This window comes from Camelina sativa, chromosome 19, assembly GCF_030686135.1.
Source record: "Camelina sativa cultivar CO46 ecotype springtype chromosome 19, ASM3068613v1".
Lineage (NCBI taxonomy): Eukaryota > Viridiplantae > Streptophyta > Magnoliopsida > Brassicales > Brassicaceae > Camelina > Camelina sativa.
The window spans coordinates 1,336,485-1,364,196 of NC_141898.1; the positions used below are offsets into that span (position 1 = coordinate 1,336,485).

At 34.7% G+C, this 27,712-nt stretch overlaps 5 protein-coding genes, 1 long non-coding RNA gene and 2 pseudogenes across 8 annotated transcripts; 3 read left to right on the forward strand and 5 right to left on the reverse strand.

Moving 5' to 3' along the window:
• The first annotated feature begins 96 nt into the window (after window positions 1-96).
• Window positions 97-2,102, forward strand: LOC104763988 (uncharacterized). The gene is made up of 3 exons (XR_763709.3): window positions 97-346; window positions 798-965; window positions 1,976-2,102. It is a non-coding gene; the product is annotated as an uncharacterized LOC104763988 (long non-coding RNA).
• A 79-nt stretch (window positions 2,103-2,181) lies between these two features.
• LOC104763987 (protein DETOXIFICATION 24) lies at window positions 2,182-5,166 on the reverse strand. The gene is given in 10 exon segments (XM_010487406.3): window positions 2,182-2,398; window positions 2,467-2,539; window positions 2,541-2,548; window positions 2,638-2,756; window positions 2,870-3,108; window positions 3,207-3,263; window positions 3,342-3,428; window positions 3,640-4,181; window positions 4,306-4,621; window positions 4,944-5,166. Coding segments are annotated over 9 exon segments (1,473 nt in total). The 5' UTR covers window positions 4,582-4,621; window positions 4,944-5,166; the 3' UTR covers window positions 2,182-2,326.
• Window positions 5,167-6,273: 1,107 nt separating this feature from the next.
• Window positions 6,274-8,728, reverse strand: LOC104763989 (S-sulfo-L-cysteine synthase (O-acetyl-L-serine-dependent), chloroplastic). The gene is made up of 10 exons (XM_010487409.3): window positions 8,288-8,728; window positions 8,065-8,174; window positions 7,920-7,977; window positions 7,567-7,830; window positions 7,291-7,480; window positions 7,147-7,196; window positions 6,996-7,055; window positions 6,821-6,901; window positions 6,566-6,740; window positions 6,274-6,476 (listed from the first exon to the last, which is right to left on the reverse strand). The coding sequence occupies exons 1-9, from the start codon at window positions 8,609-8,611 to the stop codon at window positions 6,654-6,656; spliced, it is 1,224 nt and encodes a 407-aa protein (XP_010485711.1). The 5' UTR covers window positions 8,612-8,728; the 3' UTR covers window positions 6,274-6,476; window positions 6,566-6,653.
• Window positions 8,729-9,103: 375 nt separating this feature from the next.
• LOC104763990 (putative inactive beta-glucosidase 25) lies at window positions 9,104-12,475 on the forward strand. The gene is made up of 13 exons (XM_087501945.1): window positions 9,104-9,432; window positions 9,890-9,959; window positions 10,076-10,131; window positions 10,239-10,314; window positions 10,404-10,481; window positions 10,578-10,665; window positions 10,760-11,015; window positions 11,099-11,220; window positions 11,303-11,520; window positions 11,608-11,642; window positions 11,731-11,833; window positions 11,916-12,024; window positions 12,118-12,475. The coding sequence occupies exons 1-13, from the start codon at window positions 9,274-9,276 to the stop codon at window positions 12,332-12,334; spliced, it is 1,587 nt and encodes a 528-aa protein (XP_087358071.1). The 5' UTR covers window positions 9,104-9,273; the 3' UTR covers window positions 12,335-12,475.
• A 28-nt stretch (window positions 12,476-12,503) lies between these two features.
• Window positions 12,504-14,337, reverse strand: LOC104763991 (uncharacterized; annotated as a pseudogene). The gene has a single exon (XR_015591070.1). The product of XR_015591070.1 is annotated as an uncharacterized LOC104763991 (transcript).
• Window positions 14,338-14,430: 93 nt separating this feature from the next.
• Window positions 14,431-16,824, reverse strand: LOC104767315 (putative arabinosyltransferase ARAD1). The gene is made up of 3 exons (XM_087501946.1): window positions 15,748-16,824; window positions 15,246-15,536; window positions 14,431-15,059 (listed from the first exon to the last, which is right to left on the reverse strand). Exons 1-3 carry the CDS (start codon window positions 16,498-16,500, stop codon window positions 14,547-14,549), a joined length of 1,557 nt encoding a protein of 518 aa, XP_087358072.1. The 5' UTR covers window positions 16,501-16,824; the 3' UTR covers window positions 14,431-14,546.
• Window positions 16,825-19,758: 2,934 nt separating this feature from the next.
• On the forward strand, window positions 19,759-21,171 carry LOC147920046 (F-box protein At1g11270 pseudogene; annotated as a pseudogene).
• A 2,462-nt stretch (window positions 21,172-23,633) lies between these two features.
• Window positions 23,634-26,665, reverse strand: LOC104763992 (WUSCHEL-related homeobox 11-like). Of its 2 annotated transcripts, XM_010487411.3 has the most exons (4): window positions 26,155-26,665; window positions 25,876-26,067; window positions 25,107-25,282; window positions 23,634-23,849 (listed from the first exon to the last, which is right to left on the reverse strand). In XM_010487411.3, the coding sequence occupies exons 1-4, from the start codon at window positions 26,579-26,581 to the stop codon at window positions 23,838-23,840; spliced, it is 807 nt and encodes a 268-aa protein (XP_010485713.2). In that variant the 5' UTR covers window positions 26,582-26,665; the 3' UTR covers window positions 23,634-23,837. The 2 variants fall into 2 exon arrangements, with proteins under 2 accessions (XP_010485713.2, XP_010485712.2); XM_010487410.3 differs by having other exon boundaries at window positions 25,876-26,665.
• Window positions 26,666-27,712: the final 1,047 nt, after the last annotated feature.

Here is a 27,712-nt window from a genome sequence, read left to right on the forward strand (position 1 = left end):
TATTAATCTTTTCTTTTTGTTTCAGCCGAACGGTAACTTATGTGACCGTTGGAAATAATCTCTATATATAGAAGACAGACACCTACGTCTTCCTTCGTTCAGACATCAAGAGGTTCTTTCTTATCCTCAAATATTTCATTTCTCAAATGTCCAAATAATACTTTCTGTTTTGTAAAAAAAATCTTTTGATATATGTTCTTCTACCAACAACTCAAGCTTATCTCTCTGATCTCCTCACTCCCCGACCGACTACCATAGAGACTCAGAGACAACTCAAGCTTATCTCTCTGATCTCCTCATTCCCCGACCGACTACAATAGAGACTCAGAATCATCACCCCTACAAGGTAACACCACGCCTTTGGTCCTTTAACATTTTTATTTTTTAAACGGCAATGTTTCCTACATCTTGCATTTATTTATATAGTTTTAAAGTGAATTTCTTAATCTCAGGCCCTGTTTTTTTTTCCTTTTTGGTTGAAGCTATCATGGTTCGTTAATTTGGTAGCATTGTTTTATTTGTCACTTTGAAATTTATATTTAAATCATGCTCTGCTTTTTGATTTAAATTTATATTTAAATCATGTAGATAGAATATATTTTTGAAACATTGTCTTGTTATCTTAGTATTTCTTCTAAAAAAGAATTAAGAATGGGCGTGCGTTAGCAAGTCTGAATGTGTTACTTCTTTTTTTCTCGGCATAAGATTTTCATTTTTGGATTTAGTGATACTTGTATAATTTGTTAAAATTTTCTGAAGGGATTGTAATGGTTTATTTATTTGATCTCGTTTTGCAGATGTTTATGAAGAACACAAATGCTAAAGGATTGTGTAGAGAAAAGGCCAAAATGGGACAAGTGGTCCGATCCGATCCCTCACATTCAAGATCCTTTGAGAAGTGCAGACGGAGAAATGATGGAAAACGTTAAGGAACAGAGAATCTTGCGAACGTGCCATATTTTTTGGTTGAGTGTGACCGAATGCTTGTAATATTTATGTGATGATTTAGATGGATGTGTAGGGTGCATGTGTGACGTGTGTATGTGTAGTATAACTGACGGCTGGTAAAAGATGTATAAGCATGGTGTGTGACGTGTACTTGTATAGATGAGACAGTGTAGGATGTGGACTTGGATGGTGTAGATGAATGTGTAGGATGTGGACTTGGATGGTGTAGATGAATGTGTAGGATGTGGATGTATGCTTGTATAGATTATGTGGACTTGGATGGTGTAGATGAATGTGTAGGATGTGGATGTATGCTTGTATAGATTAGATGAATGTTTAGGATGTGGTTGCTTATATTAGATGAATGTTTAGGATGTGGTTGCTTGTATAGATTAGATGAATGTTTAGCATGTGGATGCATATATTAGATGAATGTATGCTTGTATAAATTAGATGGAATGTTTAGGATGTGGATGCTTGTATAAATTAGATGAATATTTAGCATGTGGATGCATAAATTAGATGAATGTATGCTATGGTATGTGGATGGTGTATGCTTGTATAGTAGATGAATGTTTAGGATGTGGATGTGTGTATGCTTGTAAGTTAGATGAATGTGTAGGATGTGAATATGTGTATGCTTGTAATTAGATGAATGTGTAGGATGTGGATTTGTATGCTTGTATAGTAGATGAATGTTAGCATGTGGATCCTTGTATAAATTAGATGAATATTTCGCATGTGGATGCATAAATTAGATGAATACAAAGCATAAATTAGATGGATGCTTGTTTAGATTAGATGAATGTTTAGGATGGTTAGATGAATGTGTAGGATGTGGATTTGTATGCTTGTAGTAGATGAAATGTTTAGGATTCTTGTAGATGAAATGTTTTAGGATGTTTTAGGATGTGGATGCTTTGTATAAAATTAGATTAAATTAGATAGGATGGTTTTTTTTTTTTTTTTTGGGGACAAAGAATGTGGACAAACAAATTATCTGGCTTAATATTAGATGAATGTGTAGGATATGTGAATTGATGAACGTGAGCATGCGAAGGTGGAATGTGACGGAAGTGGATGTATGAGTTTTTTTTATACTTACGTGAGACATGTTGTAATTTGCAATCCTAGTTTAATTTGTTCCTGTTCAATTTGTTTTCGCATCGTTAATATTGCCGCCACCCATCATTCACATCGCTAACGACTAAAAATAAAACCCAGCAAAACACAGATCAAAAACAAATAATATATACCAAGCAAAACACCAAATTTTGAAAGGTTTCCAACAACTTTGCGAATCTTATAATATTTTTTTACGACAGCCTTGCGTACGTACGTATGAAACGCTCCTCACTTCCTCTCTCACCTTCTTCTTTTATGAGGGATTCGACTCTTCATTAGATGGCTTCAGGCTCCACACTTTCATGCGCTCACTTGTTCTTTTAACCTGTAAATATATAAATAATAATAAATATACAAGAAAAGTTCATTGTTTCAAGGAAGAACTAAATTTACCTCTAATTCCCAGTCAGTTTTGTAAATGATGTAGCACAATATCACTGTTTGGATCGCAATTCCAGCCAACATTCCATAGTCCCTATATAATTCAGACAATCAATCCATCACGTCTTAAAAACGAATTTTTAACATGTAAAGATATTTGAAAAAGAAAGAAGGAATTAGTACCTTAACACCAAGATGGAAAACATTAGTAAGGAGAAGACCCAAAGGAACACCAACTGCATAATACGAAGCTAAGTTCACAACTGCCACTATACTCTGCATCCCTGCTCCAACTGCTACCCCTGATTTTATTTCAACAAATCTATTACAATTTGATTCACTTCTAAAGTAGGTAGGATCCTTCCTAAACCATACATGGTTCACATAGATATAAGAAGGTATAGAGATGTGTAACCTGATAGTATAGGTTGTATGCTATTGAGTAAGACTGAAACGGCAAGGATCACCGATAAATCACTCACTGCGTCTGAAACCTCAACGCTATTCGAAAACAAATAGGATAACTGACCACAAAAAGCTAAGCACAGAGCTGAGAATATCACTCCCATCAATATTGATACTGTGAGTATCACTTTTATTGAAAACCTCACTGCATTTGCATCTCCTTTCCCAAGCTCGTTAGCCACCCGGACGCTACGTGTACATTTGTATAGAAGAGACATTATTTGTTATTTAATCAATGGATAAATATTTCAAAATTGAAACGTTTTATAATTATGAGAGAGTTTTACCAAGCTGCACCCAAGAAGCCAAGGCATATATTGAGTTCCCATGTATATATGTATTGGCTGCATATTTACAAGTAGCCTTTTAAATTTGAATTTTAGGCTAACTAATATGCAATGAATAGGAAGGTTTTCTTTTACCATATTGAGAAAGCAGAGATTGCTATTTTCGCATCTTTTGTATACCCAGCCATTAAGACAAGGATGCTCATATACCAATACTCTAAGCTGAACAAAAATTGTAGAGAAAAATATAGATTGTAAGAGAACAGTTAAAAGTATAACATTGTAACATAACTTAATGCTAAAAGAATAAACATAACTTTATACCAAAAAATAATATATTTTTACTATCATTCCTCCATCGGAATATCACTTCAAGCCTTGGAATTATAATATTCAAGTTGCTAAAAAATGCCAAAAATATGTAATTAATTACCAGATCATGATGCCTGAAGAAACAGAGAGCTTGAGCATAGGGACTAGATCAACAAAAGCAGCAGTACTAAACCCGGTCCAAGTAAACGAACACCACCCACCAAAAATGTACACAAACTCGGCCAATACCATCGCCCACGAGCTCACATTAAGCCCGAGGAGCGCACCATCAATCCCCATTTCCAAAACACTCACGCACAACCATGTGATTAGGAGGTCAATAGCCAAGGACAATGTTGAGAGAAAGCCTACGATAGCGTTCCTCATCTGTGCTTGGAGATACATTTGTATAGTCATAGTGAAAATCAAGCTATAGACATACGGGATCATCCAAGGATAGATCTCGTCAATGGTCTTTGTGATCTCAACGTTTTGGCCTAATAGACGGAGAATGGGACCAGAAAAGACAATAAAGGGTAGGAATAAAGTGGTCATGGCCATGTCCACGATCCATGAACGTTGTAGATATATCCCCATTGTGTGGTATTGTTCTGCACCGTATGCTTGCCCACACAATGTCTCCGTTGCACTTGACATACCACCCTATATATATTAACACCACAAAAACTAAAAAAAATACTATTTCCACTTTAATTAACGAACTTATATATTGTTCCCACACTAGAAAAATTGAAACTAAATCGAGAGATTTGCAGTTTTTTAATACCATTAAACCGTAGAGAAAGCGGATGAATGTGCTTTGGAGGAGAGCGTAAGCGGCTAGACCCAACTCAGAGGAGTGACCGATGAAGGCTTGAGCCACAATGATGCTCCCAAATGAAGTCATTCGGAACAAAGAAGAAGGTAATGCTATTCTCCATAGTTTATTTACTTCACTCCAAACCTTTGTTTTCAAGTAGATACTCTCCCTGTCACTGTTCTGACCCTTAGCATCTGATCCAACACGTAATAGCCTCTCCTCCATTTCTCCGTCAGTACTCATTTCAAATTGTTCTTTTGTTCTTCCGTTCTATAACTCTAATCTGAAATTTTCATTCACAAAAAGAAAAGAAAATACACTTTTAATATAAAATACAATAAAACAAACTTATAAGCTTTCGAAAATGTTTAAAGTTTCTTTGCATACAATTCCAAACTTTTTTTTAATGCCAAATAATTATCAAATTTCTCCCAGTCTCTCTTAATAATCGAAGAAAATGACTACGTCAGCCAGGAGATATTTAAAGATCAAGAAACGAGCTAGTAATGTAGTTTCATCAAAACATAATAAATCATATATACACACATGCAATTTTGTTGGATATAACTACCGAATCTATGAAGTATAGAGTGATTAGTAGTTACCTTCGTTCAAGTGAAAAGACTCAGAGCGAAAACGACGAGAGAAGAAGAGCTAGAGACAGAGAGGTCGGTGAAATCAACAAACAGAAAATGATAAAATGAAAGTCACCTGTTTCTTTTTTAAGGAAAATATGTCAGAACGGAACCGAAACGTTTTGATGTCTTATAATATACGCATCCATACATAGAAAACACGTATAGGTTTAAACGTATTCATATGTAGAATAAATTAACCTATGTTTGTGGTCTGTTTTTATATATTCATGTGTGAAAAGGAGTAAAGAACTTGAATTTGTAGTTCTCTGTATTATTTTTAGATAAACACAAAATTTAATGTCAAAATTTTATTCTTCACATTAATACTGAAATTTCATACCGTTAATTTTTCTTCTTTCCTTGGATTGGGAGACCAGTTTTATGATTATCTTGTGGTCCAACCGTGTCCATCTAATTTGTTCATACGGAATGCAATCTGGACCGTTCAAATGATATGTGGTTGTTGTTAACACCGTTCGATCATTAGTTATTATCTTCTTTTTCTTTTGCTCCGAGTGTGAAAACAGTTAGAAAACGTGAAAACCGATTTTTGTTGTTGTTGTTGTCTAGTACTATTAATTTAGGCGTCTAGCTACTAGCTACTACTTTTCAAACCACCTGAGGAATGCGACGTTGCGTGACATGTGAGGATTAAAACCATCATCCAATCTCAAGTCAAAGTGTCAAACATGCCGAGTTACCCCCCTTCAAACTCGCGTGTACTATTTGTTCCAGATACAATCTTGAAAGAAAACAAAATTACGTAGCGTTTACTCAGAATACATATGCACTGCATGCTGTTTCTACGATTTTCGGTTTTTTTTTAATAATACGGGTAACAAAGGTGTGGGGACCTGCAAAGACGCCACGTTATAGAGACACGGAGATAATAAGAAACACGTGTTCACATTTAGATCCAGTATCTTCCATGTGTAGTAGTCTTGTCCCCTTCGAGTGAGCTAGTGTCTCACTTTTCCAAATATGGACAATAAATATTCTCTGTCTCTTTGAGTCCTTGAGAAACATAGAGCTCTCTCTTTATTTTCCCACCAATTATTTTGACTATTTTTATTCGACTTGAGAAATGGACTTCAAACTAAGATGGCAAATTGGACCAACAGCCCACAAGTAGGCCTCATCCTAATTTGACTATGTTTGTAAACTTATAAGAAGAACTTCGTATTTTTTTTGTTATCATCAAAGGCAAAAAAAATTTGAATTCTAACTCTTTTACACCACCATATAGGCACATACTTGCTCACCGATCGATTTCGTAGGTCGGTGAGGTTCTCCAATCTTGGATGAGTTAATTTCTATATATATTCAACCATACACTTCTGTGACATATGAGTGAGAAGAAGAAGAAGATTAGGGTAACAAATGTCTCTAATTTTCTATACATTCACAAAATCTTAGAAAGAAAGAAAGAACAGTTTGATCTCGAGACATGTTTCTCTCTCAATTTACGTGTGAGCTCTAACCTCACGGCATTCTCAAAACCTGTAAAGGTGTTGGCTTGTAAGATAAACGCACGAAGTTAAACTTTTGAGTCAAGAAAAAGAAAAAGAAAAAAAACTTTTGATTTTTACCTCTCTTTTCGATATTGCAGAGAGAGATTTGTTGTTTACAATCTCCCAAAGGACCAAACTTGAGGGGGGATTTTTCTAATTGCTGCTACTAATATCTCATCTCTTGGATCTCTTTGTGGATGGAACTAAACAGAGCTGTTGTGATATACCGCTCGCCATGGCTCGGAAACAGAACCTAATTTTTACGAAGTCTATTAAGAGCTAAAGAACCACTAACTGTGAATTAACTAGAAAAGAAATCTTGTGCTTTCTCACCGTGATAAGTTTTCCAGCATTCTCTGCTCTTTTAGCCAAGCTGATTGCTGCTACTGCAGCGGCTCCAGATGAAATCCCAACCTAACACGTATATAGATTCCGCAAAAAGTATAAACACAATGTTATGTATAGGATAAACGCAAGCACACAAGAAGAGGTTGTTTTGTATATATACCAGCAATCCTTCCTCTAAAGCTAGTCTTCTGGCCATCTCAATCGCTTCCCCGTTGCTAACCTATTGTTTTCTTGACATGATCTTTTGTTATATTGTTGCAATTGATGTATCGTTTGAATTGTTGACTATATGATGTGCAAGTATTGCTTACCTTAAACACTTCATCAAGTAATTTAACATCCAAGATTCCTGGCAAGTAACCTGCAAAAATCGTTTAGTAGAGAGTTTTGTAAGAAAAAAGCCAATTTAAAAAAGTATTGATTTTTGAAGAGATGAAGCCTCAATTGCTCCTTACCAGGATTGTCTCCAGAGATCACACTTCTTTCAGATGGTTCAACACCAACTACCTTAATATCCTTGTTCATCATCTTTAAGAAACTTCCAGTGCCTGTTACTGTACCACCAGTTCCAATCCCGGCAACGAATATATCAACATTACCCATTGTGTCTTCCCAGATTTCTGGTCCTGTAGTTTCAAAGTGGATCTTACCAAACAAAACATCTTATCAGGTTAGGCCACACAACAAAGAATCTCAAACAAAAGAGTAAAAAAGCCTGGTAAGTTCTTTACCTTTGTATTTGCAGGATTGTCGAATTGCTGAAACATATACGCGTTCTTTGTCTTGAGAGCAATCTCTTTAGCTTTATCCACAGCTCCTTTGAGTCCCTTCTCTGGATTCGTAAGCACAATCTCTGCTCCCAGTGCACGTAAAAGCATCCTTCTTTCAACATTTATAGAAGCTGGCATTGTCACTATAAGCTTATAACCTTTAGCTGCAGCCACAAAAGCAATCCCGAGACCAGTGTTTCCGGTTGTTGGTTCTACTAACACAGTCTGCTTTGATGATACTATCGAATTAGCAAATCTACAATCTTGCAACACAGAACATCAAAATAACAATGAAAAACAAGAAGTGTAATCACCTTCCTAGGACTTATAGCTCCACTGTCTTCTGCCTCGTTGATCATGCTCAAACCAATCCTGCAGTTAAGGAGTCATTATAAAGTCAAACTTTAATCTAAGAATGTTCAATGCACAAGATTGAGAGGACGAAGTATCAATTCAGACCTATCCTTGACGCTTCTACAAGGCTCCATTGATTCAAGCTTTGCAGCAACGTCAGCCAAACATCCATCAGTGACTCTATTGAGATACACCATTGGTGTGCTTCCAATTAACTACACAAAACCACAAAAGAATCCTAAATTATAAAACTTTTATCAAAAAATCTAATCTTTTTCATAAAGAACTCATTAGCTTAGTAAAAAAATTGAATCTTTTTTGAACTTACTTGAGTGACATCTTCAGCAATGTTGACTGTTTCTGACTCGTCAATGTCTGACTCTTTGATTTCATCTTCAGTAACAACCGGCGGAGGTGGAGGAGGTTTACGTTTGGTTTTGGATTTCGATTTCGTCCCTGTCGAGGACTTCTCGGAGATAGCGCCGACGACGAAGGAAGATACCGGAGCTCTGACCGTGTGAGATGATAAAGATTCACGGTTAAAGGCAAAGAGTGAAGGTTTCGAAGAGCTGAAACGGTGTAGTTTTGAGTTTACTATACAGAACGGATTCTGAGGAAGAAAAAGACGGAACGAAGGAGACGAAAGTGCCATTGTTTCGTCGCCGGTGAGGTTTAAGGGATTAGGTTTCTGTTGTTGTGTATTAATTTTTTTATCACTATGAAAAAAAAAAAAAAATAGATAAAGAGGGTGACGAATCGGATAAAAGAACCAATTATTTTTTATTTAGATAAATATTTGTTTTTAAATTAAAAAATAAAGAATGACAATATATTTCTTAATCTTATGTCGGTCCAACTAAACTGTTATGAATAGTTAAAACAGGACATCTGTAAATGCAAAACATACAATTTTTTTTTCATGAAAATAAACCCTTTTTTACATTGTAAAAATAAAATCCATTTAAAAGGTAAATAAACTCTTTTTTCAAATAAATTTCTATTTATTTTAATTCACAATTTGATTAGTGGGACATTAACGTTGTTTCTTTCTTCTACCCAAATTATCAATTAGCTAACAAGACAAGGCTATCGAAATTAAATGGTTAGATACAAGATAATATATTTTTTTTAGTCATTTAATAATGTCACACATGTCGCTCACACCTTGCTTTAAATCTTCGTCTCGAAGTATCGATGAACCAAACAAAAATAATCTTTTTAAAAAATTCTTGTTTGTGATCTCTCTATCTCTCGAGAGAGTGAGAGACTATAAATAATGGAACACGATGAGCACGTTAACCATTTAAAAATACTATGGCATTCAAAGCTATTCTCTTTCTAGGTTTACTTCTCGCCGTGGTAGCTTCTCCGATCACCGTCAATGGTGGATCAGTGTGTCCTCAGAGTTCCACGTTTGGTCGAGGTAGCTTTCCCGATGGTTTCTTGTTCGGTGCTGCAACTTCTGCTTTCCAGGTATGTCTAATTTTGGATTTACACATTGCTCATTCCTCCGATTGACTATTTTTTTTACTCCGGCGAGCTTTGATTGAATTGTTCCCAGTAAATCTGGCTTTTTTACAAATATAATCAGCTCTAGTAGTAGTAGCTTTGTAAGTACGATTAACAAAGTTTAAAATCTCAAATCCAGTTTAAATAGATCAAACTTGCTATCTTTAGACTTAAGTGAAAGGGGAAAACTTGAAAGTTTTATCCTTTAATCCAATTTAAAGGCAGTTACTTGTCATGAATTCTCGTCTAAGGTTTAAGAAACTGAAGCTGTATTGACCACATTGGTCATTTTCAAGTCTCTTACTTTAATGATTTAGACCTAAGCTTGTTTCTTTGTCAAGGGTTTATAGTCAGTGAGTGCTCTTGATGCTTCAGTTTCATGACTCTGATCAAAAATTTGTTTCTAATTTTGCTTGTATAGCATGAAGGTGCACCAGAAGAAGGAGGCCGAGGTTCAAGCATTTGGGACTCGTTTACTCTTAAACATTCAGGTTTTTTCCTCTTCTTCTAACTAGTCAGAAGATTATTAAACTGAGTCACTGTTATGATTTTAGAACTCAATCTGGTTCTAAGATTAAAGTCATAGTTATGTTATTTAAATCTGCAGATAGAAACAATAACCTTGATGGGAGGCTGGGAGTTGATTTCTATCATCATTATAAGGTATATATATGTTCTACGAGCAGTCCCTTCTCCCTGAAGATGAGCTTAAGTGTGTAACTTAGCAAAGCTTTATCTAATCTTATCTACCTTTTTTGAAAATGTTGCAGGAAGATGTTCAACTATTAAAAAAACTGAACATGGATGCCTTTAGGTTCTCTATTTCTTGGTCAAGGATTTTTCCCCGTAAGACAAATTTAATTTCTTTGGTTAATGATTCTCTTGCAATTTGATGCACTTCTCTAATAACTTTGTTGCTTCTTGAAAACTATCAGATGGGAAAAAGGACAAGGGAGTGAATGAAGCTGGAGTTAAATTCTACAAAAACCTTATCAACGAGCTCATTGCAAATGGTTACTATATCTTCTGTCACGTTATCATTTCATATCAAATTTCTTTTTTTCCTTACATACGTTGCTTAAAATCGCACTCGTGATTGAGTTTTGCAGGTGTAAAGCCTATGGTTACATTGTTTCAATGGGATGTACCTCAGGCTCTCGAAGATGAATATGGTGGTTTCTTGAGCGACCATATTTTGTAAGTCTTTAAAGCCAAGTATTGATCTGTGTTATATCAGTTCTGTTTCCTATCTTTTTGAAGTTAGTTAATATCTTCTGAAACTTGTATATAGGGAGGACTTCCGGGAATTTACGAAGTTTGCCTTCAACGAATATGGTGACAGAGTGAAGCATTGGGTTACTATAAACGAGCCTTATGAATTTAGTCGTGGTGGATATGAGACTGGAGAGAAAGCACCAGGAAGATGTTCTAAATATGTCAATGAGAAGTGTGTTGCTGGCAAGTCTGGACATGAAGTTTACACCGTTAGTCACAATCTGCTGTTGGCTCATGCCGAAGCTGTGGAAGAATTCAGGAAATGTGGAAAGGTATAATCTTTAGAACCTATACATATTATATGCGTTTGAATTTTATTTTGGTTAATCTAACCTATGGATTTCAATATAAATAGTGCAAAGGTGGGAAGATTGGAATTGTTCAAAGTCCAATGTGGTTCGAGCCTTATGATAAGAAATCCAGCTCAAATGCTCCAGAGGAGATAGTGAAGAGAGCAATGGACTTCACTCTAGGCTGGTGAGTAGTCTTCAAGAAATAGTGTTTAAGCACTCTTGTTAGCTTAGCGTTCTGAGTGTGGAGTCTTGCTATTTGCTTGCAGGCATATGGAACCAATAACACATGGAGAATACCCTCAGATCATGAAAGATATTGTTGGTGCTCGATTACCATCGTTTACGCCTGAGCAGAAGGAGAAACTGAAGGGTTCTTACGATTTTGTTGGTATCAATTACTTCACTTCTGCGTTTGTTGCTCATGTGGACAATGTTGATCCAGAGAAACAGAGTTGGGAAGCTGATTCGGGCTTGCAGTTACATTGTATGTTCTAACTTCTAACCATTACAGTTTGCTTATTTCTGTGATAATACTTATCTTCCTCTCTAATCTTTTTTCGATTACTTGCAGCAAGTAACTCAGATGGGTTCAAGATTGGTTCTCAGGTATTGATATTGTCATTGACACCAATATTTATCTTTGTTTTAAACGATTTGAGCTTTTCCTAAGTCTCTTTCTTATGTAATGCTTCAGCCGGCAAGTGCAAAGTATCCTGTTTGCGCAGACGGGCTAAGAAAAGTTTTGAAATACATCAAAGAGAACTATAATGACCCAGAAATCATAGTCACTGGAAATGGTAAGTCATTGGCCTTGTTACTCTCTGCTTAAAAATTCACTCAGACCTCCTAAGCAAGAAAAAAATTTCATTGCATTTGCAGGGTATAAGGAGACGCTTGAAGAGAAAGATGTACTTCCTGATGCACTCAGTGATAGTAACAGGAAGTATTATCATATGAGACATCTCATGGCTTTACTCGGAGCAGTCTGGTGAGTTACATTTCACGGTTCCAAAAAGACTCTGTTTCTAACTCTCTAGTTGGAGGATTTGGTGATATAACTTTTTTTTTTGCGTTTATGCAGCGAGGACAAGGTTAATGTTAAAGGTTACTTTGTGTGGTCACTTGTGGATGGACTAGAGTGGGAAGACGGATACAAGACGAGGTCTGGACTGTACTATGTAGACTATGGACAAAATTTGGGACGGCATGAGAAACAATCTGCCAAGTGGCTCTCCAAGCTCCTTGAGAAAGGAGCGATTGAGTCAAAGATGGAGTCGGAATCAAGGAAAGAGTTGTGAATGATATGAGAATAAGTAACCTTTTCATGACTCTGCTTAATCGATCATCAAATGTAATGTTTGTTTTTATATTATAAAGAGTGTAAGCCCGACGATCTATGTAATTTATATATAATAATAAAGAAGGAACTTTTTTCTTAATGATCAAGTCATCCGTTTAGTAACATGGTTGAGTAATAAACATTTGACATTTTATTAACATTTTTGAAGTACATTCAATTGCTAATTGACAGTTGGAACTGAAACTAGATTCATTACATTTCTATATATCTACCTCAGAATTTGAAAACTTTCTTCTTCTTCCCTTCCTTATCATGCATTTTCCTCTTCCTAGTGTTGTGCTGCACGTGCTCCACGACCATGTCACTCAAGTCCACTGGCTTATTGCGCAATTTCTCCTCTTCTCTTGCCTCCTCATACTTGGCAGGTAAAACATTTTCCATAGCATCCAGCTCTTGTGGCTGTAAACTGATATCCACTCTGTCTGTCTTCTGCCCTCTCAGCAAATCAACCCTTTTGGCTCCTCCCGTCTTGTCTTGAGTACCACCAGTCTTAATAACGTACGTGTGTGAGGTTCCCAACACTGTTCCAGGAGCAACACTCTCACCCTTTTCTTCCAGAACCTGGTACAGAGGCCTATCGTCGGGTTCCTTTTTCTGATCCTTACGAAGTTCAATTGCATCCGGTGTCTCAATACCAGTAGGAGTGCTCGACAATGTATCAACAGATTCGGTGCCGTCGTCTGCTAGTTCCTCTTCATCCATCTCCTCTTCTTGTTCCTCTTCTTCCTCCTCCTCTTCTTCTTCCTCTTCTTCCTCTAGATCACCCCAGTGCTTGCTCTTATCAATAGGCTCCTCCTCATAGTTAGGTTGATCTTGTTGATTGACACCAAAGACATCTCCATACAATGGACGCCCAGATTCATCAACAGGAGGTTTTCCCCAGCCACCAGTATGAGAACCAAAGCTAGCTCCAAGTGGAATAGGGGCATTCAAACCAGGAATTTTCAGATGTGGGTAAGAAGGGGGAGGACCATATCTCTGCATATAAATTAGCCAAGGGGGAGGGGCGCCTTCAGGCATACCAAGAGCTTCTTTTAAATCATGTGATAAAAGCCCTCCTGGCTTCATCTCCCTCATCAGTTTAACGGCCTCAAATTCTTTCCCTTCAAAATACAAATCGCCTAAAGCTGACAGCTTAGGCTTCGTTTGGTATATGAAAAATGCATCATGGAGGACCTGGTAGTCAATGTCCATTTTTCCCATCTTTGGTTGCATTCGCTCCCGTTGCTTTTGCTTCAACTTTTTTTTACCATCAATGTAAGCCTGTCTAATTTTCTCTATTCCGGTTGCAGCGATGAAATCAGGAAGATGAAATGGTTGTTGCTTCTCAATACCACGCTTTCCCTGCAAATATTTCCTCTTCTGGGACCAATGTCTTGGAACAGCAACTGTATTCCGACAAGACTTCAAGAACACCAACAACTTTGGATCTGCTGAAGTTGCGTCCCAGACCTCAACGACATCAGCCCTAGCGGAAACTTGCTTCAGCTCAGCAATCTTCATCCTCCGTTGAAGCTTTTTCTTCTTATTAGACATGCCTTTCTCTCTCAGGTGGTTATCCTCCTGCTCTTCCTCGTCTGAGTCTGAGTTAACCTTCTTCTTTACATCCTCTTTCTCCTCAGAGGCAAGAGTTTCCCGGAAGTTGAACTTCTCAAAGATCTCCTTAAACTCATCATCGTTAAAACCATCTTCAAATTCAGCCTTCTCTGGAACATACTCTATCACAATCTCCTCAGAAACCTGTTTCTGCGGATCCGCATTCTCGTTGGAATCAGAAGCACCAGAAACGTCTTTTTCATCTACATCGGCCTGAGATGCTTTATTGTTCTTCTTCTGCTTCCTCCTGCGAGATTTCTTCGAGGAAACGATGGTGTTGCCGTTGGTAACAACGCTATTCTCGTGTGCGACGGTTGAATCGGCAGTCATATTGGGGCCAAGTATCAAGAAACGGTGATGCGAAAGAGAATGCGGATCATAATGTTACACTCTCTTATATATATAGAGAATGCGGATAAGAGATTTCCTAAACTGAGATAATGTAAATGTAAATTATATATTTAGATAAATGTAAATATTCCTAAACTATATATATATTCTAAATTAACATATTCTTGGGTTTGTCAAATTCCCAAAATCTCATTAGGAAAACCCTAAAAAGGCCTTTGAAACCTTTGAAACCTATGAACCTTCATCTTCACGAAAGGGGCTTTCCTCGCAACAGCTTTCCAAATCATCTGAACTGCATCATCTCCGTTGTTATCCTTGGACGGGAAACGCAAATCGAAATACTTCTCAACTTCCTTCAACCGTTTCCACATCTTATTATACTCTTCTCTACCAATGCTCCTCACAAGACCCATCAGAAACCCTTTCTTTAAAGCGTCGGATGATCGGACAAAGAGACAGAACTCGTTGTAGTTGAGAACATCCTCGTATGGTAACTCAATGTCGTCGCTGATAATCACGGGAATACAATGACTAGCTATGGCGTCGAAGAGGCGGTTGGACGACGGAGTATCCCCTGCGATGTTGAGACAGAACTTGGACGATCTCATTCCATCTCCAGCTTTAGTTATGCCGTGATTTCGTACGTTACCGAAAGAGAAGTGGACGCCTTTTTCTTCTTTTAGAAGGTAGTATAGCTCTTGCCTCACGAGTCCACCCTACATGATTGTAACTCAAGTTACTGTAGTACAGTCTAAAACTCTAAACCCACTAAATTAACGGATATATCAACTTAATGAGATTGTGAAAATCTATGGGAACTTAGCTAGAATTTCAAACTCCATATATAAAAATAAGATAATGAGCTATCGTGTAACATAAGCAAGCAAAGTACTACTACTCACAGCTTTGCGGTAGATGGCTCCTTGGAAGTAGAGCAAGATCGGACGGTCATCAAATCCCGACGTGTCATTAACGTACGATGGAACAAGGTGTTTGTATGGAGCCACAATGTCTTTCTCAACATTAGCGACACGTGGCGAGTATCTACCAAAGTCAGCGACCACAAACATCGCCGGATATAGCTTATGCCTTGCGGTGGACATACTATTGGGATGGTGCGCCATTATCACATGATCCTTCCCTCCTGAGATCTTCCACTCTTTTTGAGACGTTACATATCTCACCAATTTGTCCTATCAATAAATTCAGATCCATGTCAAGTTATATTATCTGAAGATTATTATAACACTTACGTTACATGTTAGAAATGCGTATTATACTAGAATCTTTGCAATATAGTATATTTTCAACGTTTAAGCAATCAGTATTCAGTACGAAAATGTTAAGAATTAAACTTTTTAAGGAAAGAAAACAAAAGGTGTAAAATATTTGGATTTGATTTACCTGTAACTCTCTGTCTTGGCTCTTCTTCTGCTTTTGGTTAACCTTAGAGAATCGGTTATAGCTCAATGAAGAGAAGAAGGGCACGAACACTACATCAGCTTCGCTCGAGTTCTTCACACGCACCGCAGCACGAGAGCTTCTAGAATCTTCTGGGAGCTCAGAGAACAAAAGATCTAATGTTAGCCAATACTCAACACTGTGCTGCAAGTTAAGACCACCTGGATGGTGAGGAACATTGACTCTTATATCAGGCCACACGACGTCGTTGTTTCTCTCTGGCTTCCAACCTAATAACCCAAAGTGAAACTCTGGACTCATGTCATACATGTAGACTTTCAATGGCGTCGGAGAAGGAGAAACATTCTTCTCGATGCATTGGAGGGTTTTGGCTCTGTTTTCATTGATGAATGACTCTGTTTTTGTCGCTCCTCTGTTTTCATTTTTGGTTTCCTCTGTTTCCGCACCTTCTCTGTTTTGGGGATTTGGCAAGAAGGCGTTGTTGTTCTGAGGAGAACTGTTTGAGTTCTTGATGATGATGAGAGGTGCATCTGTGGGTTCTGATACTGAGATGTAGTCGAGAACTCGGTTAGGGTTTGTGGAAGAAAAGATTAAGAACCAAGATGCGACGGTGAGGATCGATATCAGCAAGAAAATTATAGGTTTACGAGTGATGATTACTGCGAGAAAACGTGAGTTTGATCTCTCAACCATCTCTGAGAAACTAAGAGAAGAGATTGGAGAAAAGGAAATCATATATATCAAGAATCTGAATTTACGATGAACAGATTCATAGAAGAAGAAGAAGAAGAAAGATCGTGTAAGATTCAAAAACCCAGGAGATATTTCTGTAACTAGGTTTTAGGGATTAGGAGAATTTTCCCGAGAAAGTGACGAAGTTGAGACTTGTGAGAGTGATAAGAAAATTGTGAGGGGGTAGATGAGAAACGATGAAAACGCCCAAAGGGAGAAGAAGAAGAAACAAGACAACAACACGCTCTTTTACTCTTTTTCTCTCTCTATCTCGCTTGTGAAGGAAGAAACTGAGTCGTCGTCGTTGATCTTTAGACGCGGGGCGATAAAGAAACGATCTTAGAATTTGTTATACATACCCAAAAGATTTATTTTTATCATTACTCAAAAAAAAAAGAAAAAAAAAATATTTATTTGTCAATATTAATATAGTTTTAATTTAGTAAAAACGAGTAATATTTCCGGGATCACTGATCTTGAAAGGAATAGTAAAAAAAGTTTTGTGTGAAAAATTAGATAATTAATGGCTTAATGGTAGTCAGAAAATGGTCAAAACGTTATGATTGTTTAAATGGAATTTATCAAATTTTGACTCAAGATAAGAGTTTAATAAATATTGTACAGTAAAAAAATTATGTTATTGGGCCACGAAATTTATAGCATTTTTTTAGGTGAATATTAAAGACACATAGTGTGTAATCGTTTTCTTAACTATTTTATAGCTTTTTTAGTAGTATAAAAAAATTTCTTAAGTGACTTCCTGGTTATTCATATAGATAACGTAACGTCTGTAGTTTACTTATGAATAATTAATCCCTTGTATAAATGTAGATACTTCAGTTAATTAACATAAAAAATACATTTATATGAAAAGTCCATATAATTATGTAAACTAAATGTGCAAATCACATCGTCGGTTGGTCTGTCAACGTTTACGTGGGATGAAACCTGACAACTCAATAAATTTAATTTTAACAATGTTGCGTGTGTGTGACCTAATCAAATCCCATAAGCACAAGTTTTTGAGAACCGACGTTGTGAAATTCTCAAGCACTTCCAAAGTAAAAACAGATCTGATTATTTGATGAGTTGCCACGTCTTTTACACGGCCCACAATATAGCAAAGCCCACAATCATTTGGATTACATTACTTTGGGCCAACAGCAAAAGCTCATGTAACCCCCTTTCAAAATCATGACTTTTTTCTTGTCTTCTTCTTTTGTAAATTACTAAATTCCAAACTAACGAGGTTTGTAGGCTAAAAGCTGATAATAATATTTTTTTTTTTAAAGTCTAATCAGACTTGCTGATCATTCAATGTGATCATATTAGTTGTTTAAGTTTATAAGGTTATCATAAAATAAAAAGCCCTAGAGAAAGACAGAAAGTGCAACACAATGAGCGAGGAAAGGAAACTTAATGTTATTGTAAAATTCACTTATCATCATCAATAGTCACCATTTCATAATGTTGTGTGTGTACGTAGTGTTAGTATACACGCATTAGTCACCATTTCATCACAATTAACTTTTTCTACACAGTGGTAATTAAAATCACTTTGCCTAGCTATAAATTAAACCTACTCGAAAGGAAAAAGTTTAACACAAAAAAAAAACCAAAAAAGATAATGGCGGACAAAATTGCTTCCATCGTCGCGCAAATTAGTTCAATTCAGAAAGATCAGGTGACGAAAGCATTGGTCAAAGAAGAAGCATCACCGATATTCTTTCATACTAATGCACAAATCGATCAGGCTCACAATGCGGTTTCCTTAGTACAGGGTCACACTTTGCTGATCACTAATAATAACTTGGCGACAGTCCAAGCGATTCGTGCTTTGAACCCGAATGTCCACATCGTCGGGGTCACCATCGCTTTCACTCTTCAAGAGTTTGCCGAACAGAGCATTGCATTCACAGCGCGGATCAATGTGATCATATTGTTTAATTGGTTATCATACAAAAAACCCTAGAGAAAGTCCAACACATGAGAAGAAAGGAAACTTAACATTATTGAAAATTTATTAAGCAAATTAAAAGGAAAGTAAAAGCAAAAGGAAAGTAGAAAAAAAAAAAAAAAAAGTAGAAGATCTGCCGTTGCTCCAACCATCCGGCGGACCCTGACCGTTTGATCTAATATTACATGGATTTTGTTTTTGGGCAAAACAAATATTTTACTTTTCAACACATGGAATCTTTCTCTCTGACTTAACAAAGAGCTTGATCAGTATTTAAAATTTTTTTTCCTTTCAACCTAACTCAAGTTATTAATTAATGTGGTACAAAGGAATATCTTATTATATAAAGTTTGTTTTGCTTAATAAATATTGATTTTAAATATTTTTAAAGAAAAAAAAATCAAAATAATATAAAAAGGATATTTTAAAAATCATGAATTTCTAATAAGAAATCAAATTTAATTAAACAATATAACCAAAATCTAAAAATACTACAACATAATTAAATTTAAATATTAAAAAAAGAAACAATAAACAAATATTGATAGTTAGCAGATTTCCTTTTTACAATAGGTTTACAACTTTTACTTTTTAATGTTTTAGTAAATTTAGAATTGACAACATCTTATTGAGACAAGTAACACGTATCATGATATTATTAACGAGTAATTTTGACATCAAGCTTTATATAATAAGATATATTAATACATAACTAATCCTATCAACTTATGATACATGTATCATGTTCTGAAATCTATAATTACAACAATTATGACTTATATATATATATATTTTGATCTTTTGTAGATTTACAACAACATGTGTTGCAAAATCACAATTTATTACTTAGATTTCGTAAATAACATTCGAGAGGAAAATGCACCTAAGATCAAATCTATATAACACTTCACATATATATATATATATATATATATATATATCTACAATTTAATACTTAGATTTGATATAAATACACACATATTTATATATACACTTCACATAATATACATATATACATTCTCTTTAAGAAATATATATATATATATATATTTATATGTATAACTTTACTATAAACAATTTCTTACTTAAAAACTATTTGGATAATTGACAGATCTCAAATCTATAGAATAAATATTATAAACTAAAAGCTATCACACTATCATTATAAACCTAATTAAAAATAATTAACATAATCTCTTTTAGAGATTTAGTTCTATTCAAGGCTTTATAGATATGAGATACATAAATATATGTTTTCAAATATAAATTGTGTATGCTTCAGATCATGAGTGAAATATCATAAACAAGAAAAAAAGATAACAACTAGTCATCAACTCGAAACAATATAAACGAAGCACATAATCGAAACACCAGTCACGAAATGGAACTGCACCCTGACGTAGTCGAACATATTCTAGAGAAACTTCCAGTAAAATCATTGCTCAGATTCAAACTTGTGTCAGTACAGTGGAACTTTATAATCGAATCTCAATATTTCAAGAAAAAAAATTTGATCTATCGGCAATCACAAGATCCTGATATCCTTATCATCAATCCCCGTGAATTTAGTGATGATTATACTATTATCGCCAGGGAAAACGTAATAAGGATATTTACAATGAGTTCATCGGATTTGATCAAACTTCCTATTCTTTTCCCCACGTGTAAAAAGACTCATTTTGAGAACGACCCGCTTTTTCCTATTTACACATATTCAGTATCTGGAAGTTGTGACGGTATGTTGTGCTATTACAATCACGACAGTTGTATTTATGTGGTCAATCCAGTTACTAGATGGTTTCGAAATGTTCCATAATCGAGATACCAAGCAGTTGTTCTCGACACGTTAAATGGAGAAAGATGGGATTTTATGAATGACCATGCCCAATTGTGTAGTCTAGGATTTGGGAAAGACAAATTCACAGACACATACAAGCTAGTTTGGCTGTATAATTCATTTGAGATAAGCCTTGAAAACACTACAACCTGTGAAGTTTTTGATTTTAGCACAAACACTTGGAAGTATGTTACCGCTGCTCCTTGTCGTATTCTTAATTACCATATTCCAGTATACTTAGATGGATCACTTCACTGGTTTACTGATGAGTCTATTGGGGAAACAAGAATATTATCATTTAATTTTCAAACAGAAACTTTTCATATAGTTTTAAAAACTCCGTTTCCTGAAGCACCTTCGTCATATTCTAAGAATATTGTTATGTGTAACCTGAATGATCGGCTATGCGTATCGCAAACAAAGTGGCTAAGACAAGAGATATGGTCATTAAACAATTCAGACATGATCTGGGAAAAAATCTATTCATTGAATCTAGATCCTCAATTGTTCAGCACTATTCCTCCAATGTCTCTCAAGCCAAAGCCATATGCTAGTCTATGCGTCACTCCTGTTGCGGTTTTGAAGAAGAGGAAATCACTAGTTCTTTTTGATACAATTACATATCTGGGGAATCGCAAGTTTACCATATATGATCCTGAATTGAGATCTTATGATGCATGTTCCCACAGTAAGTGCTACGCTGGACATTATTCAACTGTGGTATCCTTTACTCCAAGCTTGATCTCAATAGTAGAAGAATAACTATTTTAATATCGGTTTTAATTTTAGTTTGATACTTTTGGGCTGGGCCAACAGAAAAGAGATTATGTGAGCATTTTTGGTCAAGTGATTGTAACTTTGATACTTTTGTTTGCCGTATGGTTGGTTTGTTGATTACATACATTTTAATCACTGCCGAATTTATTTACTGTTAAAACTATGTAGTGATCAGTTTTGGGTTCGTCCTATAAAAGAGAACTTCATGGATCTATACAAATCTTTTTTTAACATACATAACCTAAATAATCCTATGATAGACAAGAAACAGAGAAATAATTATCAGCATAATGAGAATAATCAATTCATTAACTATAATAGTATTTAATAAAATTATAGTCAGACAAATCTTGCATACTTTCTAACCAGCAAACGAAAAAAATAAAATAATAATCAGAATAGATATAGAATGTGGGAGGCACAAATGCTAAAAAGGTTTGGTTTCTCCTAAGTATGTCCTAAGTTATACAAAATTAGTCGGAAAATAATAAAGTTTAAGTACTAATTATCGGCATGGAAGCCTATAGGAAGCTGTGTGGACTAAGTTTGAAAAGATCCATATATGTAAGTCTAAACTGATCAGTAATTCAATATACATATGCTTTCTTCTTTGAGTTCGGAAATCAAGAATTAACCAAACATGCGTCTCCTAGCTACTGGTTATAATGGTCGGTGTTGTCACCTAGTGGCTTTATTTTATCGCTTAATTCGAATTTTAATATCTACATAATCGTCTTCTCTCTATATTAATACTATAACATTAGTGAATATTATTGTATAAATATTGGCAACACAGATTTACCTCATATTCTCTGTTCAGTTGTTGTAACCTTGTTTATTTCTTATCGATCTCTTCAATCCAAAATTAGTCAAACTACGATTGAGGTTGATAACACTATACAGAATAACGTTATGAGATCCCATTACAAAAATTTATGTAACATACTTAAAAACTTTTTTTTTTCCTGTCGCAACTCGCAAGTAAAATAATTAGGGGATCTAGTAAACTGATGACTTTTGTTGTTGTTATTAAGATTAGAGAATCAACCGAAGATAAATCTAGATTTTGCAAAGTTGATAAAAAATAGATTAATTGTTCAAAATTTTGTGAATTCATATAACTACAAATAAACATGACTACATCATTTCACGAATACCGTTTCTAGTATGGATTTTTTATTGATTTAATTTTGTGTATGTGTTTTCGATTAGTACATGTATATATATGGTTGTTTATTGTGATATAATCTAGATCCAAACCTAACATAATATATGTTTCTTAATAACAAATATACATGTATAGACGCAGATATGTGTGTGTTCGTGCCACCCTATAATATTACGGAGAGCGATGAAAGATTTTATATAAAAAAATATCTTGGATTTGTCTATGCATGATTTCAAATATATAGATTTTGTCCTTCAAATTTATCAAGTGAACGTTAAATCAATACTTTCATATGATGTTTACAAGGTTAGATCTAATGGCAGAACTTGGCTTTACAAAAAAAATAAGTTTTTTGTCTTAACTATCCGATTAAGATCTTGCTTGAAGTTGTTAATCAAGGTTTGTGTTTCGGAGAGCAGGAATCGACAAGAATACAAAATCTGATGAACCCAGCTGTCTTATGCTTTTTTTTTCCTTTTTAATAAATTAATTCAATTCAAAACTAAAATAATTCAAATTACATGTACTGATCGATATACACATTTTCAATTCGCTTTAAAATCAGATCACTAAGCGTTTCATTTACAACTTTATGACCAATCTAATTTTTATTTATTTTTAATCAGTTTTCCTAGCCGAGATCTATTAAGTACTATGTGAGCATTTGCTTTGTAAGATTTGTTAAATTTCTCTTTTTGTCTCAGATACGCATTATCGAGTGACTTGAGAAATTGCCAAGTGAAAGGAGGTGAAGAAGCTTATGACCGCTTTAAGGATTCACTTAGTATTATAATTAAGCAGCAAATTAGTTACGGGCTTTCTTTTTCGGCTTATTAATAAGTGAGAATAACGATTTATCTTAAAATGTTGAGGTTAATTATTATCTTTAAAAAAAAAAAAAATTAATTGCATAAATATAATAAGCGGAGTCCTATATTTTTTTATAATGATTAATTAATTCACGTGACAATTTGTCCTACTATAGTTGTTAACCAGATAAACTCAAAGCAAATATGTCTACTTTTTACTTTCACTAATCATACAAGTCTATTGATCTTGCACTTTGGGATTAATGTTTTGTGTTAACTAAATATAGTCAAGCTAGTTTTTTTGTTAGATTGACTAGGAGTCTAGGAGTCTAGGAGTAGTTTATGATCCTAGTTTATAATTAATTGTATTTCTGACTTGCGATTTCCACTTGAATGATTTCACATCATGCTACCATGGCCATCTATCTGAGAGGTCTCGATTCTTTTTAAATTTCAATACTATTTGATCATTACTCTCTCTACGTACACACGAACATGAAGATCCCTAGACACAAATTTTATTGCAAATCAATTATTCATATCTTACATCTAAATACCTAAATTGATAGTACGTACATACTAAATCTCTTTGTCTTAGAAGAGCTTTTTGACTTCATCTTATATATTCGAAATTAAATTACAAATGTAAAACAACAGAATAAACTTTGATTACACGATATATATAGACTATAAAAGAAAAAGAAAAAAATGGATGGAACGTTGCAATAAAGTCTAAGGTAGAAAAACAAGGCATCTGTTGCATCACCACATAAGAGTAAAGCCAGTTCATGTCTATCTTGGAACCTGTCGATAACAAAACGAAAACAACAAATAACAAAAAGAAGATATTTTATAAATTACAAAAAGAAGTAGAAAAAACAAACAACAACTAAAAGTTCTCTTGATAGGATCCCATAAAATCGACTTATTTGAAGGAAGGAGGGGAAGGCTAAATCAGGCTTTAAAACTCAAATTTGTAAGAGATATGTTTATGTGATCAAGAGAAGAGAGAGTGTGTGTATATTTTCCCAATGTTTCGTTCGCCAGGAAATCAAATAAATATTTCACGCCGCAACTATAAAATATTACTGTATAACCGAAAACTATATAGTCTTACTTCTAAAAGAAGGCACAGAAGAGACAACACACACATATATAGATGTGATCTTTCATACATAAGTTATCTATGTAGAGTTTCGTTTTCTTCAATAGAAGTAGTAAACATAAACATTTACGTTAGAACATGAAAGTTATCGAAGATAATTGACCAAGCGGAGTAGGAAAAAAATGGATCAAAACCATAAAATTATACTCCTTTTGGTTTTTTTAGTTGTCATTCGTAAATATTTTGTTTTTCAATATTTGTCATTTTAAGTTTCCAATGCATATGTTTTGTACAAAATACCAACTTTATCCCAATTATTTTAATATTTTAATCAATAAAAAAAATAGAAAATATATTAAAGAAGAGATATAATAGAATATTGATCTATTTTCTTAATTTGTTTGCAAAGCTCTAGAATGACAAGTAAAAAAATCCGGAAGGAGTTGTATTGTGATGACAAAGTTATTACGATTTGAACAACTATTTTTGAAATGTTGTTTTCAGCATTAATGTTATTAAGAACATGAATTAAAAACTTAAAATATTTGTTTGAATCAAACGTAAAAAAGACCTCGTCAAACCACAAAACTTCAGTTACAGAAAATTTCATGTAATTTTTTAAAAGAAAAAAATAATTATATTCATTGACTGCACAAACCGACACTCATCAATTCGCTTTCTCTTACGAAAGACTTTCTCTATTTATTAAATTATTATGATTAAATAAATATTTCAGCAGACAATTTAGGACTTTACCCCAATTGGGTTCCATCTCATTTCCTATTTTCAACACCAAAGTGAGGATCGAGAAAGAGAGAGACGACATAACCCAAAAAAAAGAAAAAGAATAAAAGAGTACGTTTGCTCAAAACCAAACAATATACTACAAATATATATATATATTCACGAGGAATTCAATCAGCAATAAAAAAAAGAAGCAAGACTGAATTAATTACCAGGAAATAAGCTTCACCATGTTGTAAGGTATGCATCAAAAAACCGAACTCATCGGTAGGGAGAGGAACACCTGAGGAATGCACCAAAACCAAATCTTCTCCAAACGTTGCTTTCATGTCTATTCCTCCTCTCGTCACTTCTGTCGCAACTCCGTTTATAAACACCGTTATAACCCCTGAATTTCAAACATATTTCTTATATTATATTATTTATGTAAGAAAGATTAGATTAGATAATTACTCCAGTTGTTAAAAAGGCATTTTTTAAAGAAGAATTAAGCTACTACTCATAAGAGTCAGTTCTTTCTTCTTTTAAAACCAAAAAAAAAAAAAAAAAGAGTCAGTTCTTTGGTTGGAACTCATCTGAAGCTTTTTTATTCCTATGTTTTCTTTAATAAAATTGAGATGTAGAGATGTTTCTTTCCTGGAGATAAATAAATAAAACCTTATTAATTGTTTGAAAGTGCTTGCTCTCACAAAATGTTAGGCAATACCGGATGCATGATTAACCAATAAGCAATTATTAAGTAAGTCGCCAAAAACAAAACAAAAAAAAGAACGTTTCTTTGGTTGAAGCCCACCCAGAATTGGATTTTTTTTTCCCCTACCTTTAAAACAACTTTACAATAAAATAATTGTTACATTTTGAGACTTTTTGGGGAAAGGAAGAGGGTTTAGGGGACAAAAACACTTGAGCTTATAAAGAAAAAAGAGTCATGCAAATTATTATTTTTTCTTTTCTTTTCTTTTTCGGGAGTTTTGTGTTTACCTTGTTGGTAGTGAAAATGGGAGTTTTGATCAGGTGGGCACAAAATCGATGCGACATTTGAGCTTTGATGTTGATAATGAAGATGATTAGCTTCTTGGTAACCCATTTGGCTAGACATTGTTAAGAGATTCTCCATGCCACTATTGCTTTGATTATCACATCCACCGCCACCATAAGAAGATGAAGAGCTAGCTGAAGAAGAAGTGGAAGAGGAGCTTGAACAAGAAGGAGGAGAAGAAGAGAGACTAAGGAAAAAAGAAGGAACTTGGGATGACCCACCAAATAAGTAATTAGAAGAAGTGCTACAACCTCCAAACCCCAAATCACTCCCACTATGATGTGGTAAGCTGTTGCTCACCATCATCGTCTGGTCACAAGTGTTGGTGGTTGCGGCAGCGGCTGCAGCTGCAGCCTGGAGCTGTCGCTGCCTCCTGCGGGATCTTGACCGCCGGTTTTGAAACCAATAGAAGACATTTGCATCTCCCACCGCGCCAAATTTCTCGAGCATCTTTCGTATCCTTACCGTCTCTTCTTTGGGAGGGTTAACCATACCACTGTTGAAGATCGATTCAAGTATGAGTATTTGTTCCGGTTTAGGTGACCATCGTGACCGAACCGGTTCAGATGTGGTGGAACCGGAGGCGGATGATGATGGGGGTGAGCGACTATGGCCGGTTGGGCTATGTGGAGGTTGTTCTTGGTCCATTGTTTTCAAGAATATTGATTTTTTTTTTTGTTTTTTTTTCTGGTTATGGAGAATTTAAAAGAAGCCACAAATTGTTTGCGAGAGGTGGTGAGCTGAGGGTAATGAATTTATAGGAGAATGGTTACTTAAATAATATTTTTTCCTTGTATATTAAGTTACATGTGGTTTATCTTTATCTTTTTGTGGGTTCATAAATATAATATACTTGAATGATTTAAGCATATTTTATATATTGTTACATATAGTATATAGGTGCCAAAATGTATTAAGTCTGAACTCGGAGAAACACAAACGAGTGGACTTGGCATTTGAAATCTGAAAACATAGCAACTAAGCAAATACTCTTTGACCATTGCAACTAGGGATATTCCAAAAAAAAAAAAAAAAATCAGTGTCCCTTATCCGCTTTGATTTGCATGGCAATCAAATTCATTAAATACATTTGCCATGCTTAAAACATATTTTGGCACTAACGGATACGACAAAAGAAATTAGCTATCGACTTTTGGTTTAATCCATCGTTGATCAAATTTTATCCATAAAAAATTTCTAAACCCAAAAACAAAAATTACAATTACTAAGTGAGATTGCATATACATCATCAACTACGTACAACTGATTCACTCAATAAGAATTATAATAGATAATATAATTGATCAAAAAGTGAAATATTTAATTTAAATCACTGATAAAAACTTAAAATCACTTAATTAATTACAACTTTTTAAAAAAATATCATCAGATAGGAAAGAGTACTATACACTAGAGGATAACTCAAGTAATGTTGTAACGGCTCATAAATAAATATGTAAAAATGCACAGTATTATTGAGAAAAAGTTGAAATGAGAATGAAGAGGCGCATATTGTACCGTCCACCTGAAAAAAAAAAATTATATGAGTAAGTCGTCAGTTATGATTGTCTCTCTTTCTGCTCTATAAATCATCAAAGATAAAATAAATAAGTATTCTTTTTTTTTAAAGCAATACTTGTATAGCTTAATAATGATCACACCATCGTAATTTAAATTCAGTAAGCTCATAACACATAATGAGTACCTCAAATTGAAATATAGTATTGTATAAGTATAATGGCAGATAAAACTGTTTGCGTATTGTTATATTGAAAAAGT

Excerpts from the sequence above, each read along its gene's own strand:
- LOC104763992 (XM_010487410.3), bottom strand. The coding sequence starts at position 26,581 with ATGGACCAAGAACAACCTCCACATAGCCCAACCGGCCATAGTCGCTCA. Across the intron at positions 25,283-25,875 it reads CCATTTTCACTACCAACAAG|GGGTTATAACGGTGTTTATA; the intron begins GTAAACACAAAA and ends TTTGAAATTCAG.
- LOC104763989 (XM_010487409.3), bottom strand. The coding sequence starts at position 8,611 with ATGGCACTTTCGTCTCCTTCGTTCCGTCTTTTTCTTCCTCAGAATCCG. Across the intron at positions 7,481-7,566 it reads ACAATCCTGCAAATACAAAG|ATCCACTTTGAAACTACAGG; the intron begins GTAAAGAACTTA and ends TTGTTTGGTAAG. Across the intron at positions 6,902-6,995 it reads CTTTAGAGGAAGGATTGCTG|GTTGGGATTTCATCTGGAGC; the intron begins GTATATATACAA and ends TATACGTGTTAG.
- LOC104763990 (XM_087501945.1), top strand. The coding sequence starts at position 9,274 with ATGGCATTCAAAGCTATTCTCTTTCTAGGTTTACTTCTCGCCGTGGTA. Across the intron at positions 10,666-10,759 it reads TTCTTGAGCGACCATATTTT|GGAGGACTTCCGGGAATTTA; the intron begins GTAAGTCTTTAA and ends ACTTGTATATAG. Across the intron at positions 11,521-11,607 it reads TTCGGGCTTGCAGTTACATT|CAAGTAACTCAGATGGGTTC; the intron begins GTATGTTCTAAC and ends GATTACTTGCAG.
- LOC104767315 (XM_087501946.1), bottom strand. The coding sequence starts at position 16,500 with ATGATTTCCTTTTCTCCAATCTCTTCTCTTAGTTTCTCAGAGATGGTT. Across the intron at positions 15,537-15,747 it reads GCCAAGACAGAGAGTTACAG|GACAAATTGGTGAGATATGT; the intron begins GTAAATCAAATC and ends ATTTATTGATAG. Across the intron at positions 15,060-15,245 it reads GAGCCATCTACCGCAAAGCT|GGTGGACTCGTGAGGCAAGA; the intron begins GTGAGTAGTAGT and ends ACAATCATGTAG.